At 45.0% G+C, this 18,601-nt stretch overlaps 1 protein-coding gene across 2 annotated transcripts in view; it reads right to left on the bottom strand.

Moving 5' to 3' along the window:
- Positions 1 to 18,601, bottom strand: part of FBXW4 (F-box and WD repeat domain containing 4) — a 59,055-nt gene that overhangs the window by 25,128 nt on the left and 15,326 nt on the right. For both annotated transcript variants that reach the window (XR_011904127.1, XM_072340659.1), the window contains exon 5: positions 16,320 to 16,414. Coding sequence is in view for 1 of the 2 variants with exons in the window: in XM_072340659.1 (XP_072196760.1) it covers positions 16,320 to 16,414 (95 nt within the window). In the remaining variant the exon portion in view is untranslated. The remainder of the gene's footprint in view (positions 1 to 16,319; positions 16,415 to 18,601) is intronic.

Genomic DNA, 18,601 nt, shown 5'->3' with positions numbered 1-18,601 from the left:
AATGACTTTTCAATAAGCCAGCAATTCTCGCATGCCAGGGAGGTCAGGGGGAGGGGTGAATCTTTTCAGGTTTGCCAGAACAACTAAAACCCAAGAATGTTTCAGTTTAAAGGTAGGGGTGGGGAGGAATCGGTTTTCCTGGTGCCACAAGCCAGGCATTATATTTCTCTTATTCCTTTTCCCACACAGACACACACAGCCCAAATCCAAACCTTCCAATCTAGCAGAATTCTGAGGGGAAAAAAAGTGGTCAGGGTGATGAAGAAAGGCTTCTCAATCAGCATATACTTTCATCACCTTCCCACAAACAGAAGTTCTGATTCCCCGTCACACAGAGGATGCAGCTGTACCTGTTCACATTTACAGAGGCAAAAAGCTCAATCACTTAAATTCAAATAATTTCCAAATTAAGTCAAAATGAGTTATTCTTATCCAGTAGGAGAGGACTGAGGGGGGAGGGGAAATGCTGCTCAGAGGGTTTTAAGAAGCTAAAAAGCAGGAAAGGTGAAAGGGGAGAAGTGTGTGTGTACCACATGCTGCATGCAAAGAGGTCCAGGACACTGAGGCATGGAGACACAGGTGCTTTGTGGAGGAGGCAAGCAAAGCCTCATCTGTGTTCAACTCAGCCATGAAATGACTCCTCGAGCTTTCCTGCTCTGATCATTCCAGCCCCAATACAAACACACTTGCAACAACTTCAGTTCATTTGCCCTTAAAGCTCTGGGCAACTTTCCTCTTGCCAGCTCTTCACCCTGTGCAATGTGATTTGCTTCAGGGTCTTTCACGCTAAACATTTGGAGCACATTGGCCCCTAAGTGGCCAAGATTCTGGACAAAGCCCCTATACTCCATCTGCATGTTCAGGACATGCTTGGTTTTGGACAAGCACCAGAGGGAGAAAAAAAATCCACCAGAATGGATATTCCTAGCCCTCTGTGCAGAAACATGGTAAGGTTTCATTAAACAACCAGGCAACACACATCTAAAGCATAAGGATATTAAGCATCTGTAATCACAGGCTGGGTAGCAGGGCAGGCCACGAACCATTGAATTTAAATGAGAAATGAGATTAGCAAGGTAAAGACAGGAAAGGGATCAGGCAAAGCAGAAACAGGGAAAGGACAAGACAAGAAGTCAAAATATTGACCCCGCCCCCCCAAAAAAAAGCCACAGAAAATGCAGTAGGATGGAAAGGATCACACTGGAGGGCACTGGGAAGAAACCTCGTCAGGCACACATCTCAAGTCCGAAATGGAATGGAGAATTCCCTAAAACAAGTCATCCTCTGATGTCAAGAAATACCTGACATGGATATGAAATACCCCATCGTCCTCTGCCCCTCACTATGTCTAGGTGAAGTAGGACAAGTGCTGGCAGTCAGTCCTCTGACACTTCAAGGAATAAAAGCTGGGAAGCTCTAGATGCAAAGGCAGCTCTGCGGGCAGGAGTGTGAAACCACAGTTTCCTCTTTTCCCTTCCACGGCCTGCCCAATTCTCACTCATTTTGAGAGTTTTGGAAGCCTCATCCAAAAATACAGTATTAAAAGCACCATTTTTTCTGGCAAGTCCCAACACACACACGAAAAAATGCCAGAAGCAAACTTGCTCACGTGTCCTCCACTGAAATGAGCATTATCAGTATTTGATTCTGCAGCAAGTATGGAGGGTCCCAGCTGAAGGCATCACTGATCTTTAGCATGTGGGTAAGCAAGAACTATTAGGTCAGATTAGGCTGCATCTCTGTGGACTCCAGCCATAGGCTGCACAGGGAGGAAATGCTGAGCTTACCACATCTCAGGGATGCCCCACTTGTGAAGCTCACTCTTAATTACTAGCAAACATGATCTTGACCACGTGTACTAATCAATACTCCAAGTAAGACCAAAAACAAGAAGGAAGAGACAAATTCCATCAGACAGTCCAGCTCCATCCCTATCCCTCATTAAATCTGCCTGGACGGTTAAAGCAGATCACCACAAAAAGCACAGGTGCAAAACTCAAGACAGCTGCACCTGGAATCAGAAACCAAGCACAGCAAAAGTAGCAGCTGCTGCTTGGTCCAGCTCAATCTGTAATTGATTCCTCTGATCAGTCCACCTTTTTACCTTGGCCTACTTTTCTGCTTTTTGGGGGGTGGGAGAGAAGGGAGGTACACACACAAGCACCAGACTTCTTTTTCCCCTTGAAAGAAAAAACAACCTGTTGGGTTCTAGTTCGAAAACCTCTACCCAGCCCCCACAGTAATAAATCTCTAGGACTATCAATCACCTTGGTGCAGATCTCTCTTCTCAAAGGAAATGGGCTCTCTCTCTCTCTTCATTAGATGCCCCTGTCTACCAACCATAGCAGAACCTCATTTCAAGTCCTCTTTGATGGACGGCTAGAGTTAGAGGAACAATCTGAGAGGACAGAGGTAAAGATTTACTAATTAGGCAGGACAACACACATAAAACTGGCTTTAACACCTGACCCCAAAATAGCAATACATCTTGAAACATCAGGTTATCTACAAAGCTCTGTAAGTATATTCCTCAAGCAGGTATGTGCAGAAATGGTGAACAGAATGTCATGAATCCACAACACATCTTTATAGCAAGACAGTATCTGCTATGGTTCTGCTCCCTGCAGGTGAGAAGGAAGTCAGAGAAGACCTGAGTAATCCTAATGAACTACAGCACATGGGGACAACACTATAGAGAATAGACTTTCCAACCTGGAATGCCCTTGCAGTGTTGTGAAAGAAAATGAGTTCTGAAAGGACCCAGTTATCTGGAGAAGCTGAAGCTTAGTAACAGGCAAGAGACACCCTAGTATTCTGTCTTTTATAGAATATCAGCACACAAGCTAGGTGCACAATTGCATAAATTGAGGAGACATTCCCATTCTCCATAGGAACTAGTCTCCCTTTTTAAGCCTGTCAGCCTTCTCCAATCACTTGTTCCTTTTCAAACTCCAGCCTCACTGGTCCCTCTCAAATCCCTCTCTACCTCCCCTAGTGTTTCAAAAGCAGGTTGGTTTACTAATGTAGAGCCAGACCGTCTCTGATGCATTTGCTCATATTAAAGAGTTTTTCACACAACTTTTGTGAGAACTGAGGGGTCTGGAGAGGCCTGGAATAGGAGACAATATACTGATGTGTGCCAGACCTCAAATGGAAGAAGCTCATCACTGAGCAGTGTTCTCATTTTTAACACTTCTTCCTCTAGTCTTGAAGATACTCCTTTGGGCAGTGTTACGCTCTGTGCATCATGCCAAAGAAACAGAGCATCTTCATACACGTACTCTAAAAATCCAAGGTATGTCCAGTCGAAGCTGATTTTCACTCCAATATTCTACTACCAGAAAGCTCCCAAAGCCATCAAGCAGAGCAAAGGCTTAGTTTAACTAAAGGCCTGAGACACACCAGGTTTATGGGAAGATTTCATTCTTGAGAACATTTCTATGTGTAGGTTTAAATGCTTTCAACAAAGAGGATGCTAAATGCTCTGCGATTCCAGGCTGATAAGCGTGACAAGCATGTCTAGGCACGATGAATACAAAGTACCATTTGCTTCATCTTTTCAGACAGTACTAAACCATTAGTTGGGGTGTGCATAGGAACATGAGGAAGAAAACTGTTTTAAAAATGCAGCTTCCAGCTTGTCTGCCTCAGGCTTGTCTTCTCCAGATGCTGAAGCCAGGAGGTACACTAGACATGACGTATGATACAGCTGAATCTAGCAAAAGCTTTCCTGTGCCCAGAGCTATGGGCAGACAGTACACATCAATGAGATTCTAACCTTCAGCTCCTAATGGTCAGACCTTGCAAACTCATATTTACAGGATCACAATCTGCCCCCACAATTACTGAGTACATCCTCTGCTAAGGTTCAGCATGGACATAAGCAAAACCTGGTCTTGCAAAGGCTACAGATTCATAAGCTTTGCTATCTCTTATATACAGAAACTGACTTGTTGCTCAAAGGGAACTGAAGGAGATGCTAGAATTCAGAAGAAAGGTTAAGTTAGGGACATACATTTGTGAATTCCATAAATTCATATTGTCCACAATCTCTTTCAGGGCATTCAGATAACAGAGGCTGCCCAAGATGAAGGCGCTGCAGCTAACATCCTCCCACTCTCCATTTGAGGAAACACCTTCTGTGCAGACAGGAGCCATCCTTCAGCACTTGTTTTTACACCTTCCAATGCTGGTCTGTTCTCTCTCCCAACCTGGAACAGTAAATGCTGTAACTGTAGATCGGCAAAGCAACATACATTACATGCTATGCACCTGAAGCAAGTCTGCTCCTATTTTCCCCCGCCCCCCTCTCTCCCCACACACTTCCTATTAAGCACATAATCTTTGTTTGAAACAAAGAAACCATCTCCGTCTACTCCTAATCCAAAGATGTAACACTGACATTTTGCCCCTTGAATTCACTCTGAACTACTTTTGTAGCCAATTTATATGTAAAGAAGTACATACAAAGAACACTCATGCATGCCCATTTCTTGGGTTGGTTCAAGCCAAGTTCTGGACTGCAGAACTATGCACAAGCCCCAGTGCAGCCACAGGATGTTTTCTACTCCAAACTCCTCTTGGATACAACAGCTCTAATCAGAAGCAGGAACAGACATACATGCTTTGAATAAGTGTTTTGCACAGCATGATCTTGACATGCAGTTTACAACAGATTTGATTTGACTCTACCGATCTTAACCATAAAGTATGTAACCCCATGCTTTGGCCAAACTAATGCACTTTGAATACTGTAATAAATTTAACTGAATAAAGAATAGCATCAGAAAGTTACTGTCACCTGCAGCCTCCTGCAGACTGTTCAGTTTTCTTCACAAAAACTAATACTAGTGTCTCATTTCACACGCAGTCATCTCCTCCTTCACTTCATATACAGAGGACTGGTGCTCTTCCTGTACTGGAATGAAACTTTCACTCCGAATACTTCAGACTTCTCTCATTTCTCCCCCAAATATATACATATGATATATATATATAATATTCATATATATGTGTATATATATAAATTTAGAAGAACGGAGGGCAAGGTAGAATCCCCTAAAGAGGCCCAGTGCTTCCCTCCTTGTAATGAAACCCTGTAATGGAATGCCCTGCACTCCAATTAGGAAGAAATGCTAATTTTCTCCAGTTGAGCACCCCCTCTAGATGTATCTAATTTGTTTCACTGCTTTCATCTCTTCCCTCCATCACATTTTCCTTTAAAGGTTATGATCTGTTTGTGCCCTTCATGCCGCGCCCTGACAAGACACCCCTATGAGAGGTTGCAGGGGCCATGTCGCCCTTCCTAACCCCCTTCTCAAACAAAAACCAAAGCCTTTTTTCTCTCCACTGCCTCTTTAAGAAATGCAGAATGATGAAGGGGAGGAGCAGGGAATTGGGAAGGCAATAATTAAAAATAAAAAGTAGGCCCTCTTGCTGATTGTGTTGTTGGTTGTTTCCAACAAAAGGTTAGAGACCTTTGCACCATGACAAACACCACTATGATCAGCGCCAGGCCAACTGGGAGAAACAGAATCACACAGCTTTCCTACTTCTGCAGATCTATTTTAGGAACAGCTGACATACAAGAATACCCTGGTGCAAAAGGTTTTGAAATGCTGAATTGTCTCGCTCCTTGCAGGGCTGGGTAATGCAATCTCTCCCCACCTGCCACAGAGATAGCCTGGCCAGAAAGGATGACAAAAGCTGTCTGAGCTGAGAAGAAAGCCTCAGTACAGTGCTGCCCACTCATCCCTAAAGGGTTACAGCTTGTTCTGGGAGCAGGGACTTGAGATGGGAAGCACCGGCCTTGGAATAGCTCCTGCAGGCAACTGTGATGTGTGCTGGCACGTTTCTGGATGGAGAAACCAATCTGGACAGGAGCCTGCCCAGAAGAGCTTTATGCAAGGACCATACCTGTAGCACACACGGGATGGACATCCAGATCACCCCAGTAGTAGCACACTAATTCCCTCAAAGATTATAGGGTCCTTCCCACTTAAATAAATAAAGTAAGTAAATAAAATCCAGCCACTATCCTACCTCAGTTTTTCCCACAAGGTCTCTTTGCATCCTGCCAGAATATTCCCAAATAAAACAGTAACCCTGGGGCTGAACCCAGGTCTCCACAACACACACACCTTGCTCCTAAGCTTATCTATTCATTATTTCTGTTCAGCTTCTACCTCCCTTCAGTTCTCTCCTTTGATCCTCTTTGATTTGAAGGGAAATCCCTGTTGCACACTCTAGACACAGGTTTCGCCACACATTGCTTGCCAACACTCAAAGAGTCCAAAGACCCTCCTAGGAGGCAACACAGCAGAACAGACTCCACATGAAGCGGAGGAAGAACTCCTGGGTTCTACCTGTGGCAGAGTCTGGACTTTCAAGAGTCCTCTTGGAAAGACGGACAGTCAAATGAGCTGCATGGTCTGAGCACTGATCCGCCACTTCTTGGACAATAAAATGAAGCTGGGAAAGTACTGCAAAAATGTTTTCTGTTATTAATAGGCACTTTGCTAATACTGCCCAAGACAGCCAGCTCCCTCTCAGTCATTTCCTGCTGCAGCCACTGAATCCTGTTGGTCAGAGAGCTACATGCTCCATTACAAGCTATTTCCTCTGTACATTTGCAGTGCCTCCAAAGGCCTTTGCAGAAAGATATCCCCCTTATGCCCCCTCTGCAGACACTGCTCTCTCATAACTCGACTTTCTGGGTCTACAAACAGGGAGTGGGCAGGAGGCACACAAAGATTTACTCTTCGGAGCTAGCACCCTTGGCCTTTCCTCCCCCACCAGTCTCCTCTCTATCTGGTCCATGCGAACAAACCCTGAGTGGGAAAGAGCGCTTGTAAGAGGCCTGTGTCTGGGCCGGCTGCCTTTCATCCAGAAGATGCCTCTTCCCATTGGAAAATACAAGCATTGTGTGAAAACATTTTAATATATTCATGCACATTCCTATAGCTTGCAGGAGCGAGCGGGTCCCAGCACCCTCCCCTCCCTGCCTTCCAAATGATGTTCATAGGCAGCGATGCACTGGGAATGCCACCTGTTTTCGCAAATGCCTGTGAGTATGTAAATTGTGGGAAGATGTGGGCCAAGCGCTGTGGTTTTATTGTGCTGCAGAAAAGATTTTACTAATTACTTGCCTAAACTCCAAAGCAGTACGCCTGCTTTTTTACAAAGGGGGAGAGCGGGGAACGTGGGGGTGGGGAGAAGAGGAGGAGGGAGAGAAAAGAAAGAGGAAAAAAAAGAGTGTAAAGGGAAAGAGAGAGAAGGAGAGGGGACGCAAGGGATGCATTTCAAAGTTTCTCCAGCAATTGGATGGGGGGGAGCTGGGCCCAATGTGAAATCATAGAGGTCAAAGGTGGGTCTCCCTCCCTTGTGAGAAAGTGGTGAATCAGGACGGTTTATCAAACGATCATTTTCTTTTGAAACTGGGAGGCAGCGGCTGGGACAATTCTGCAGATGTGCTTGATGAGTTCGGGACAAAAATGGGCCGCCTCCTCCCTCCCTCCCCCCTTTAAGGTCTCCCATCAGGGGTTGCTTCTCCCTCCACTGCTTCCAGGACCCTCCCCTCCCTTCTTCAGTGGTCAGCTGAGACCCCCACCCACTGATCGCTTTTGTGTTCCTGGCCTTTGGACACACTGACAGGGCCCTTTATGAGACCCCAATCAAGACCCCCATGTCACAGGTACCTAGTAGAGATACCAGACCCTTTTCAAATGAGGAACAACAAGGAAAATATGCTGGCCCATTGTCCCAGCACGGCACCAAGGGAGATGAAAGGGACAGGCTGCTCCCTCTCCGCAGACCACCTGCCAATCAACCCCAGTTATTAAGGTCACGATGTGGAAATTCTTTTGACCTACACCTAATCAAAGATGCACCAGGGCCCTTTGAGACAACATGGAGGAAGGTGGGAGGGCAGGCATCCCCCCACTCTCCCCACCCATAAATACAGTGGAGCTTCCTAAGAGAATTCAGTAGGAGTTACCCAGTTAGTGCAACGGCACACTTGTTCTGAGTGCCACTAGGGAGTTCAGCTGGCCTCCATGTATTCAGCTTCAGGAGAGCTTAAATTAAAAGCTCTCCTCACTGAATAGTTACAGATCGAGCCACACCAGAGGTGGTTCAGAAGCAATAATTAAGGACCATGCGTGACAAGTACTAAGCATCCTCTTCCCATTCCTAATAGCTTTGGTTTTTGCAGGCTGTGAGCTTCATAAACATGTCCATCATCCAGCACAGCCTCTGAAAAGGAAACACTCACTGGGCACGAGTCTATGAGCTTCCAAAAGCACCTGGAAGAGTGGACAGATGCTAGCAGTACAGAGTGTCCTTAATCTCCCTTGCATGACACAGGATGAAGCTACCTAGAAGACTTTGATGGTGGTAGATATTATGACTATGCAGAAATAATTAACAGAGAAGCGATAGGACCCACTTGGAGCAACAGAGAACCAGATGGGTGGTACAAAACAGAGTATGGGTCAGATAGGATCAGAGAAGCACATCCCACCAACAGCTCCAGAGCACTTGGACAAGATCACCTGTCCCTGGAAAGCTGTTCTGTGTCACTCACTGTCAGAGGGACACCATGGCCTGGTCAGTGGCACAGTACTGCTTCAACCTGACAGCACTGACACAAGAAGTGACAGACCGTAGTCTGTAGTAACTCACACAAAAAAGAAAAAAACAAAAAACAAAAGCCAAAAAACAACAAAACAAACCAATCTCCATAACAAACATTTTTCAGCATGTTTGTCAGTATATGATTTTGAATAACATCCAGAAGAGCTATGTGATACAAATCATACCTGCCACCACCACCAATACACACATAAGGCCAATGCTGGTGAAGCAGAAACTTCTGGTACCCATCTTGATGCACCATATCTACCAGCAAGTAGGCAATCCCCTTTCTCAATCCCACTGCTAGCTTGCTGTCACATCCTGTTGGTGTCCTTCAAAGTGTATCTCTTAGTGAAGGGCAAGCAAATCTGACGTTGTAGACAAGAGCAGTGTGACAGCAAAGCTGCATCTTTCATTATACTCAACACTTCACTCCTGTGTTGGCTCAAGTTCCTCCACCACTTGTCGAGATCTAGCTCATGAAAGGCACTGGTTCATTTATTCTCTGAGTCCCCTAACTTCTGCCTGAGAGCCCACAGAAATTAGGAGGCAGTGGTGATCACCTGGGGGGGAGATGAGAGGGAGGAGATTCCAAAAGAGCTTGGAATGGAGACTGTAGTTCACAACGTTTACACAAATCCTGCTGCATTGCTTCTGTACTGCAAATCACTTCCATTAAATTCTAATTTGGAAGTTAGCTATCAGGTTCCTAATACTGTCTCCTTGTTCCTTTGCTCTCACACACTTACAGATTCAGGTGGAAGAGAGTTTTTTTTTTCACCTTGACATTAAGCCCACTAGCTCCTACACCTTAGCTATGGTGACACATGGCCTTGTTTAGGCTGTTGTAAGACAAGACCCAAACCATCTATCTCCTCTACCATTACAGTAAGCTGCAGTAGGCAGAGCAGGCATGGCCTCAGTGCTGCAGCACAGAAGACAGGGGTGAGCTTCTTAACTCAAGGCAATAATCACCACTATCTCCCTCGTTTCAAATTGCAATGGCAAGCTGAGAACCAGCCTGCTGCTCTCCTCAGAGTGAAACAACACTCCTCTGGAAGGGCTAGGCTTCTATCTTAGGACACTGCAACTCCACTTCCCACCTCAGGGCATGAGCTTGCATCTTCTGAGTGACACCCCCCAGCCTCATCTGGGAGGAGTAACAGTGGAAGCTGAGCCTAGTTAGAGGCACCTGCACCTGGGGCTCTCACCAAGCAAGAAAGGTCCATCCCTTTCTGTCCCTACCCACCCCCAAAAGTGACTCTTTGAAAGGCAGGGGAGGGAACAGACACCACTCTAATTGTAGGAGTGAAACCTGGCATCCTCCTGCCCACCTACCTTTGCGCTCTGTCTCTGATTCTCTTTGAACCTCTGGTACAGCTTGTCAGGTCGCTGCCCTCACAAGAGATCAGAAAAAAAAAGAGAAAAAAAAGAAAATAGGGCAGTGATTACTGCTGTACACTGATTTGCAAGCTGGAGAAAGAGAGAGAGAGAGAGAAAGAGAGGGAGAGAACAGCCTCCATGTGTCAAGCTATGAAAGGACGGTGACTCTGAAGCCGCCTGAAAAACAAACCCTTAATTTAAATGTTAATGAAAGTGCTGAAGAGACATCAGAGGCTTTCCTTTCTCTACAAGGAGCAGAATCACCAGGTCTAGAATTTATGGCCCCCTTCAACTCCCCTCTCTCCTTCTCTGCTCCATCAGCCAGAGAAGTTAGGAAAGGAGAAAAAAAAAAAACTAATTTTAACATTAACTCCACACTTCCACCCTGGGATGCAATTGCTAAATTATCTGTCGGCAGGACACTGATCAAAGGTGGAAAAACAAAGGCACACTGCACAGCCAAGCAAAGGTAAACAGCAGCTGAGGTCTGGTGAAGTTACCTTCTCCTCCTATAAGTTTAAAAAGCAAAGAGAAAACGATTCAAACTGGAAATAGAAACCTCAGGACATAAGGCTGTCAGCCCCTCTAACTAAGTTTCTTCTGTCACATTGATTAAACAGACACAGATTTTCCTGTGCAAACCATGCAGCACAATAAAGATGCTTCCCCCAAGCTTTCTGAGACAGACTTTCCCCTCAAGCAAGGCAAAAGATGAAAAAAAATGTCAGGGGAAAAAAAAAGAAAAAGAAAAAGACTCAATATGCAACACAGCTCCAAAGGATTAGAAACAGATGTCTGAGATCTAACTCAGCTACTGCCTCCCAGAGCCTGCTCACCTGCCTACAGCCACTAGTGAGCCAATTCACACTGTTAGAGACAATATATACATTAGACTATCAGCCAAAAGTGACAAAAAGGGAGCACGTCATAAGTCATGTGAACTTCAATGTGCAAAGCAAAGAAACTGGAGAATGGCGACTTGCACAGTTTGCCAGCACGTGTGATACGGAATTGTTTGCACGCGTGTTACTGGAGGAGATGGAAAGAGTATGTGTACATTCAAATGTTCTCCCATGTGAAGAAGGGAAAAGAAAATCATTATCGCACAATTAAGAAAGTAAAACAAATTCTTCTCCCCTTCATCAAGGGAACAGTCAGGGCACACGGATAAGACACAGGTGTCATTTTAGCTCCAGATGGTAGAAACTGGAAAGAGAAACCGATACTCATTTCCTGCTCTTCAGCTTGGGGGTGAAAGAGCACCAAGTTAGTTATGATTATTGCATGTATCTAGAAGTCTGCACAGATCACTTTCTGAGGTCAGTAAGAGATGGTACTTAACACCACCACTAAGTCTGCAAGTACACCCAGGGATCTCACAGTCGAGTAAAGCCCTTCCTGCTCCTGCTTAAGAAACAGCTGCAGGTCAGAGTCCCCTCTCAATTATTCAAACCGACCAGACTCTGCAAGAGATCCCTAAGGACAGCAGAACTATTGCTGCCTGCTATTTTGCTGGCAATGCACAAACCAGAATGAAACCCAGTTATTTGCCCCATGTCCTAGCAGATTCAGGGAGGTTAACTACACAAAGCTAGGTCAAAACAGAGCACCACAACAGCTCATCTTGATATGCAGTAAGGGATATCCACTGATAAAAGCCGAGCAAGAGATGAGGGCGGGGGAAACATTATTAAGCATTTTAACTGCTGCACATTAGGACATCATTCGTACAGTTAAAACCATTGCGGTGTGGTTCTGACTCACGTGGGTTGTTTTGCTTTAATGCAAACTGCAAAATCAGACTGTTCCATTTTCACAAAAAGTTTCCAGATAACCATTATAAAAAAAAAAAAAAAAAAGCAGCCTTCAAAATGAATCATTTTGATTCTTCCCAATGGAAGACAGAGCCAGTCAGTAACCCTTCTCTTCCTTCCTTTCCCCAGCACGTTCTGGGTACATTTTACAGTTTGTTTGAAGTTGTCCACAGGGACAGATGTCTCCCAAGATATTATCTCCCCATAATATTCCAAAGGAGTGGCAGTTCGGTTAACAGAGATTCAAACTACCCTGTAGAACAACAGGAGCTGGGTTTCAGCTACAACACTGCATAAATAAGAGACCAAGCTAGCTTTTTTAATTCAGCTGCTCATGAGGGATTACTCATTTTGAACACAGATAGCTTGTCTTTGGTACCAAACTTCTGAAGCTAACCCGCCCTTCAGTACATTTGCAAGGACAGGTTATGTACTGCAGTAGACCAGATGACACAGCTGGAAAGGAAGACCATCTTTCAGGCTTACACACCAGAAACACATTTCTGCCATGACAGGGCACATTACAGTTTGTGTTGATCCGCTAGATTGCGCTGAATGTCTCCTACCTCTCTATCTCCAGTTGCACCATTTTTGTGCCTCCATCATCTTTTTTCTTGGTTTTTAATCTGCTACATTTGGAGTCCAACTCAGGAAGATCAGGTCAAACCATAAATGTGCTAAAATCTAGATAGCAAATTCTAGTGGCTAGATCTTGCAAGAGAAGCCAGCTTGGACTGGAACACTTTCTTAAACCTAACATCAAAGAATTTCTGAATCCAAGACTCAACAAATTTAACATCAAGGTTTGTTTTTTTTCCCCCATTTCCCCTGCAATGTTTGAGCTTCTCTATCATTGGGGGGAAAAAATGCATTGCTCCTTTATTTATGGAAAAAAACAGTTGCATTTCAGTAGTGCAACAAATATCTGGGTTTATATACATAAGGACTTATATTGCTGCAGCCATAAGTGCCAAGCAATTGGACCACATTTCTCTATAAACCTATCCCTCAAATTAGGCAGTGCACAGTGGTCGCTTCTCTTCCCTGGCTACTGCCACCTCAGGAATCACAAAGCATGAAGGTGCCACTATTTCGCTAGAAATCCCTGGGTTTGCCTTGCTTTGCAGATTTGAATTGGTCCATTGCATTCAGGCTTGCCCTGGTCCCTGAGCACACATAAGTCACTGCAGTAAGCACTAGTAAATGAAAGTTTAACATCTGCATGATGCAGAGTTCAAAAGGCAATTGAGCTGGGGGAAGGGGATTACAAGCAGCTAAGAAACACAGTTTTGTGTAAGGAGAGTATTTTACTCACCTGTGCAGAAGAATAGCCTTGGAGACCAACTAAGCACTTGTCAGAGCAAGCTGAGGCATCCTGTTTTGATGGATATAATTATAAGATACTTCTGTAATTTTGATGCAACAGGCAATGTAAGACCTGCTTTCCCAATTGCACTGACCAGCACAGCCATTCAAAACACCTGCTAAAAACCCAAAAAAGGCAGCAGTGCTCTCCTCATCCCCACTACCTTGCAGGATATTATTAGGGAGCCCTAAAAGAATAAGGCTCCAATAGCATACATTGATGTGAAGGCACCTCCACCAAAAGACCAATCACATTTTTTTTCCCCACTGTAAGATCTACTATTCCTATCACTCTTTTTTTTTTTTTTTTTTCTTTTCCAAAACTACTCCTTATTTACTTCTCCCTTAATGGCATCATTCCACTTGCAGGTCCTCCCAGCATTCAGCCCAGCATCACCATACAAAGAGCTGAAAGGGATGCCTAAAGTCAGGAAAGCGGCACTTATGAGCACAGATACCTATGCTGGGCAAAGCAACTGCGTGGCTGTAGAAGCCACCCTGACCAGTCCCTAGCAGCACCACTGTGATGTCACTATACACACTCCTGTTGGGGATGCACTGGTCTAGCTCCTGCCTACTTAAGTTTAGTATGGAAGTATGGGCACTGTCTATCAGAGCAGCAGCCCTGCAGAGCAGGATTACAACTGAGAGCAGAAATCCCAGCTGTGGCTCAGGACCACATGGGATATTAATGAAGCTTCAGTGACAGAAAAAGAGATCACTGAAAAGCAAGAAGAAAAGTTTCACTCCTGCCTATTAACAGCTGAGGTTCAGTAAGAACACAGCCCTGACTACCCTAGAGAGTCTTTCCTCTGGCAGACCTCCAGGCCAGGAAACAGCAGCCTCTCCAAAGCAATTTCTAATGGCTGGAGGTAGAGAAGCTCCCTGCTCTACCCCATTGCACACAACTGCTTTGAGCTGTTCCCAAGCTCTGTCCATACACAGTAGAGAGAACTAGTGGACTCTGAACAATGATGGGCCAAAATATTTCTGTGGTTGGAGCCTGATTCCACAGCAGTTCTACACCAGCATCACTATCCATTCTTATGGAGGAGCTCCAAGTTTACACCAGCACGTGAGAAGGTGAGTCGGGGCCATGTCAAACACTTAGGAGGAAGTGGAGGTTACAAGCCACATTCGGCCTTACTGAGGAACAAATGCATTCGATGTCCAAGGCAGAAGGACGGCGACTACAGGGGAGGAAAAGCTTCACAGACAAGCATATAGAGAATGCAGATGGGTGAAATATGGGCCCTTGCAAATAAAACCACAGAGCTCCCCAAAACAGACCTCGCTAGAAACCAAATATTGTCTTTTTGATACTTACCCTCATTAGACAGCAAGCAATAAAACCTATTAGTGAAAAATTCATCTCCTCTGCCCCTTGCCCTGGCCCTCCCCCACCACATGCCCTCCTGCTCTGATCCTCTCTCTCTTCTAGGATGGCTGTGATTTGTTCTGAGAAGCGACAGGTTTATAGGTTAGCCGACACCTTCTCTCTGTGGAATTTTAATTAACTTCTCCCATCGTCAATATGTTAAGGAGCAGGGTTCCCATTATACGAGGTCAGCAGCGTGTTTCAGGCCCCTGCTATATCAGCCGTCAAATTGAAGAATTAATGACGTGGCTAATTGGCTCTAATTCTCCACCCCCTCCCCAAAATATGGAGGAGCTAGATAGAGCAGGGAGAAGTAGGGCTAGCTACTGGGGGAGGCTGGTTCAGTCCACAGTCTCATAAAATAAAGAGTACACAATTTAGGCTTACTTGTTCATAGGGTAGCTGTTCCACTATCTCCCATTTATCACCCTGCAGGGAGGAAAGGGGGGAGTGAGGAGACAGTGGGTAAATACTGTGACAAGGAGTGTGTGCAGCATGCACACCATGGAGAGGAACACTGTCCTGACAAGAGGCCACATCAGTAGGTCATCACTTAGAAGCAGGAAGCAGCATGCCACTGGGCTCTAACCAGACATGGTGTAAGAGCCAGAGCCTGTCTGCCAGAAAAGGGGCCCTTATAGCACAGAAGACGGCAAGAGGCTTCTACCTAACATCTTGCAGTAGCATTAATGCACATGGCACTTTTCAAAAACATGATCTGTTCCAAACACTTGGAGCAATGGGACGGTGGAAGGGCAAAATCACAGTGGACCCTGAGGTCACTTCCCTGACAATGCCACTTGCTCTGTACCACTAAGTCTCTGCTGCCTGCAAAACAAGCTCAGACACTTGATGAAGTCAGCAGTTATGGGAAATAGTTTGCTATTGCAAAGTCTAAAATTCGCTCATTGCAGACATCACATGGACAGCAACAACAGCTCTTCCTTCCCTTCCTTTGAGGAAGGCTAAGTAAGAATCTCTTCTGCATGCAGAAGATCAGCTTAACAGTGGAAAGAGAAAGCTAGATCACCAATATAAGCAGGTCAGTATAAGATTTTAACAAGAAGAGTTTGAATTTCTCAGATTTTCACTTCTTCAAGAATGGGATCACCTTGAAAAGCACCTTGGAAGACACTGGTACAGGTACTGCCCTTACTTTCCATGCTGAAGTTACATGTAATATAATACCTCCATTAGAAGCATAGAGATATATGCAGTGGAGATTGGAAAACCTCACCCCTGACCTCTACTACTTTCCACAGTTCAGTATGCTCAATTTACCCTGAAAACTGAGTGCTAACCATTGCACACAGTTCCAACTTTCCCAAGCCAAAAAAACAGAGTTTTGCCTGGCATCTCTTCTGCCACAGAGTGAGAGCACAAGTTGGCATCTTTACAGTACAGAAAACCTCAAAGAGATTCAGCTCATTGCTTCCAACTAGCAAGGCAGAGCAAGACAGAAAATTTGCTCCACAAGTAGGAATGAACAGGTCCCAGAACAGTAATAGGAATGCAGGGCTATTTTTGCAGCTCCTCCTGAAGGGACCACTCTGCTGTGCCGGAGAACAAAGATTACACGCTCTTCCCTGAACTGCTGCTGCAGGCACAAGCACCTGATCAGCCACCACCCAGAGCAAGGCCCTAAAGTGTCACACTGGTGCCTCAAAAACATTTGCAGGTATACATCTTATCCAACTCCTTAACTTCTTTCTGTCGGAAACTGGGAATAAAGAGAGCTCGGTTACCTTAATAATGGGCTGATAGCAATGGACCACACTCGATCCTCTGTCTGCACTGTATGTAGACACTGTCCGACTCTGCCCGCGGACAGGGACCAAACCTAAAGAGAGAGACGTATGTTATGCCATGTAACCCAGAAGGTAGGGTGCACACCACTAATGCAGTGCTGGAAGAGCTGCCAAAACTGCCTTGCTCATCTTCCCTCATATCCTCTCCCTGAATTCCCATTACTTATTTCGGAGGAGCAGAGCTTTCAGTCACTGGCAGAAAGAAGCACTTAATGTTACAATGACTCAGCTTATGAGTATGACTTTCCATCCTGCTTCACCACAGGGAACAGAGAAAGCACCTCCATCACCACACGCAGTCTCGGGCAGCATTCAGCATAGAGATTTCTCAGCTTCAGCAGTTAAATAAGCAAGAAGTGAGATTTGATCGGATCTCTGCTGTTCCCTTTAATAATGTGGGAAGACTCTGTGCCATCCCTAAAAATATTTCCGTTCATATTGTCTACAAAATTAATTGTTCACTAGCCTGTAAAGTAGTTCTGTATAAAGCCATCCCAACTGGACCAAATTTCTTAAGCGTACCCCAGGCCATTTTCAGAGGCCTCTCTTTGCTCACTGACAATGTTAGAGAGATCTCTTTCCTCCCCCATCAGCAAATACATGCACATCTCCATCCACAAATTCACCCTCCCAGCTACCTTTGTTTCTGGGTCCTTATAAAGTCTTACTGGGGCCTCTGCTTGTGTTCTTCACTTTCCCCACCTTGCCCTCATTCTTGGCTCATGGAACTTGAGCTCCTCAGTTCTCTGTAACCAACCCCCAATGTTTCACTTCAGGACTTCAAAGCTGGGAGTGCCCTATTTGTTTGTTTGTTGATAATGCCCAGGATTGCAGGCTATTCTTGTCAGTGGGGAATTTAGCACCTAGTGTCAGCAAAAGCAGCAGAAAAGCTTAACTCTTTTAAGGCATCCCTATCTCCAACAGGTTAAAAATATTGCTCAGAGCACACTATCTGGTGCCTATCACACAGGAATGTACATTAGCAGCTCTTCAGGGCTTAGTCCTAATCAACACTCAGCAGAGCCCTCAATAGCTTAGACACTTAGAGCCCCTTTAAAAGGCTACCAGGGATTCCCTTCCACCCTCCAAGAGTCTCATTCATGCAAACAAGGAGCCTACACAAGAGATAATAAAAAATAAAAGGTGAACATCCCGAGAGCCTATCCTCCAGGGAGCACTGGGTGGGCAAGATCTCACACTAGCTCCAAGAAAAAGAGACTTAAATTTCGCCCTGGCCTTCAGGAATTTGTTCTCAAGGTCAGGGGAGGTCTGTCCTCCAGCTGCCAGGGAAGCACCAAGAAGGCACTCTCCCAGCAAAGAGGCTCCACAGAACAGAAAGAAGCCGCCCTGCTTAAAAGTCAGAGCCAAGTAGCACCTCAGACCTTCTGCATCTGAATGCTGGTCTGCTTGAGGGTGACTTCATCCAGGAGTACACTCATACAGAAGAACCAGCTAGAATACATAGGGTAGCATTGTTGAGCAGCCTTGCCAGATAGTTATCAATTATCACATCATAAAATAAATAATACCTTAAAAATAGACATTTAGATCTCCCTTTGCCCTCACCTTCCCCTCTCATATAACAGGAATAGCAGTTCCTCCTCTTAATTGAGAGATGCATTAATCCTCCATTAATGGTCTGAAATGTGTACCAGGGATCAAGAGTGCAACCTGCACTGAGCAACAGCCAAAACATTCAACACACAGCATTCGCTACTAATAATGAAATGAGAGATTGTGAAGATGCTACAGATACTGCATTGTGCTAGCAGGACACAGGCGAAAGCACTCTGTGAAGTTTCCTGAATTACTAAAACAGAGCTGGTTGCAGCCCTGCACAACTTGCCTGGTCCACACAGGGACACAACAGTGCCAATCAGACCCAGGACAAGAATCAACAAGATCTTGTCTCAAAATGAAACAGCCAACAATTGCATGCAGGATTCATTGATCACAATTGTAACAGAAAAAGGGGAGCTGGTGGCATTTACAGCTTAATTTCACTCCCAATTTGCAAACAAAGAACCATGAAAAATAAAAGAATGATAAAATAAACTACAACCCCACAGAGCTAGAAATGACAACGTTATCTCTGGAAGAGATTAAAAACACAACAGTGTGTGAAGTAGCACTATAACACAAAGCAAGGATGTGCTAGATATACATATGGAAAATTCCAGACTAATTGGCAAGGATTTCCTCTACAGTGTAAGATAAAT

This window comes from Excalfactoria chinensis, chromosome 6 (genome assembly GCF_039878825.1).
Source record: "Excalfactoria chinensis isolate bCotChi1 chromosome 6, bCotChi1.hap2, whole genome shotgun sequence".
Lineage (NCBI taxonomy): Eukaryota > Metazoa > Chordata > Aves > Galliformes > Phasianidae > Excalfactoria > Excalfactoria chinensis.
Note: the sequence above shows the minus strand (reverse complement) of the source record. Positions and strands in the feature narration are given on the sequence as shown.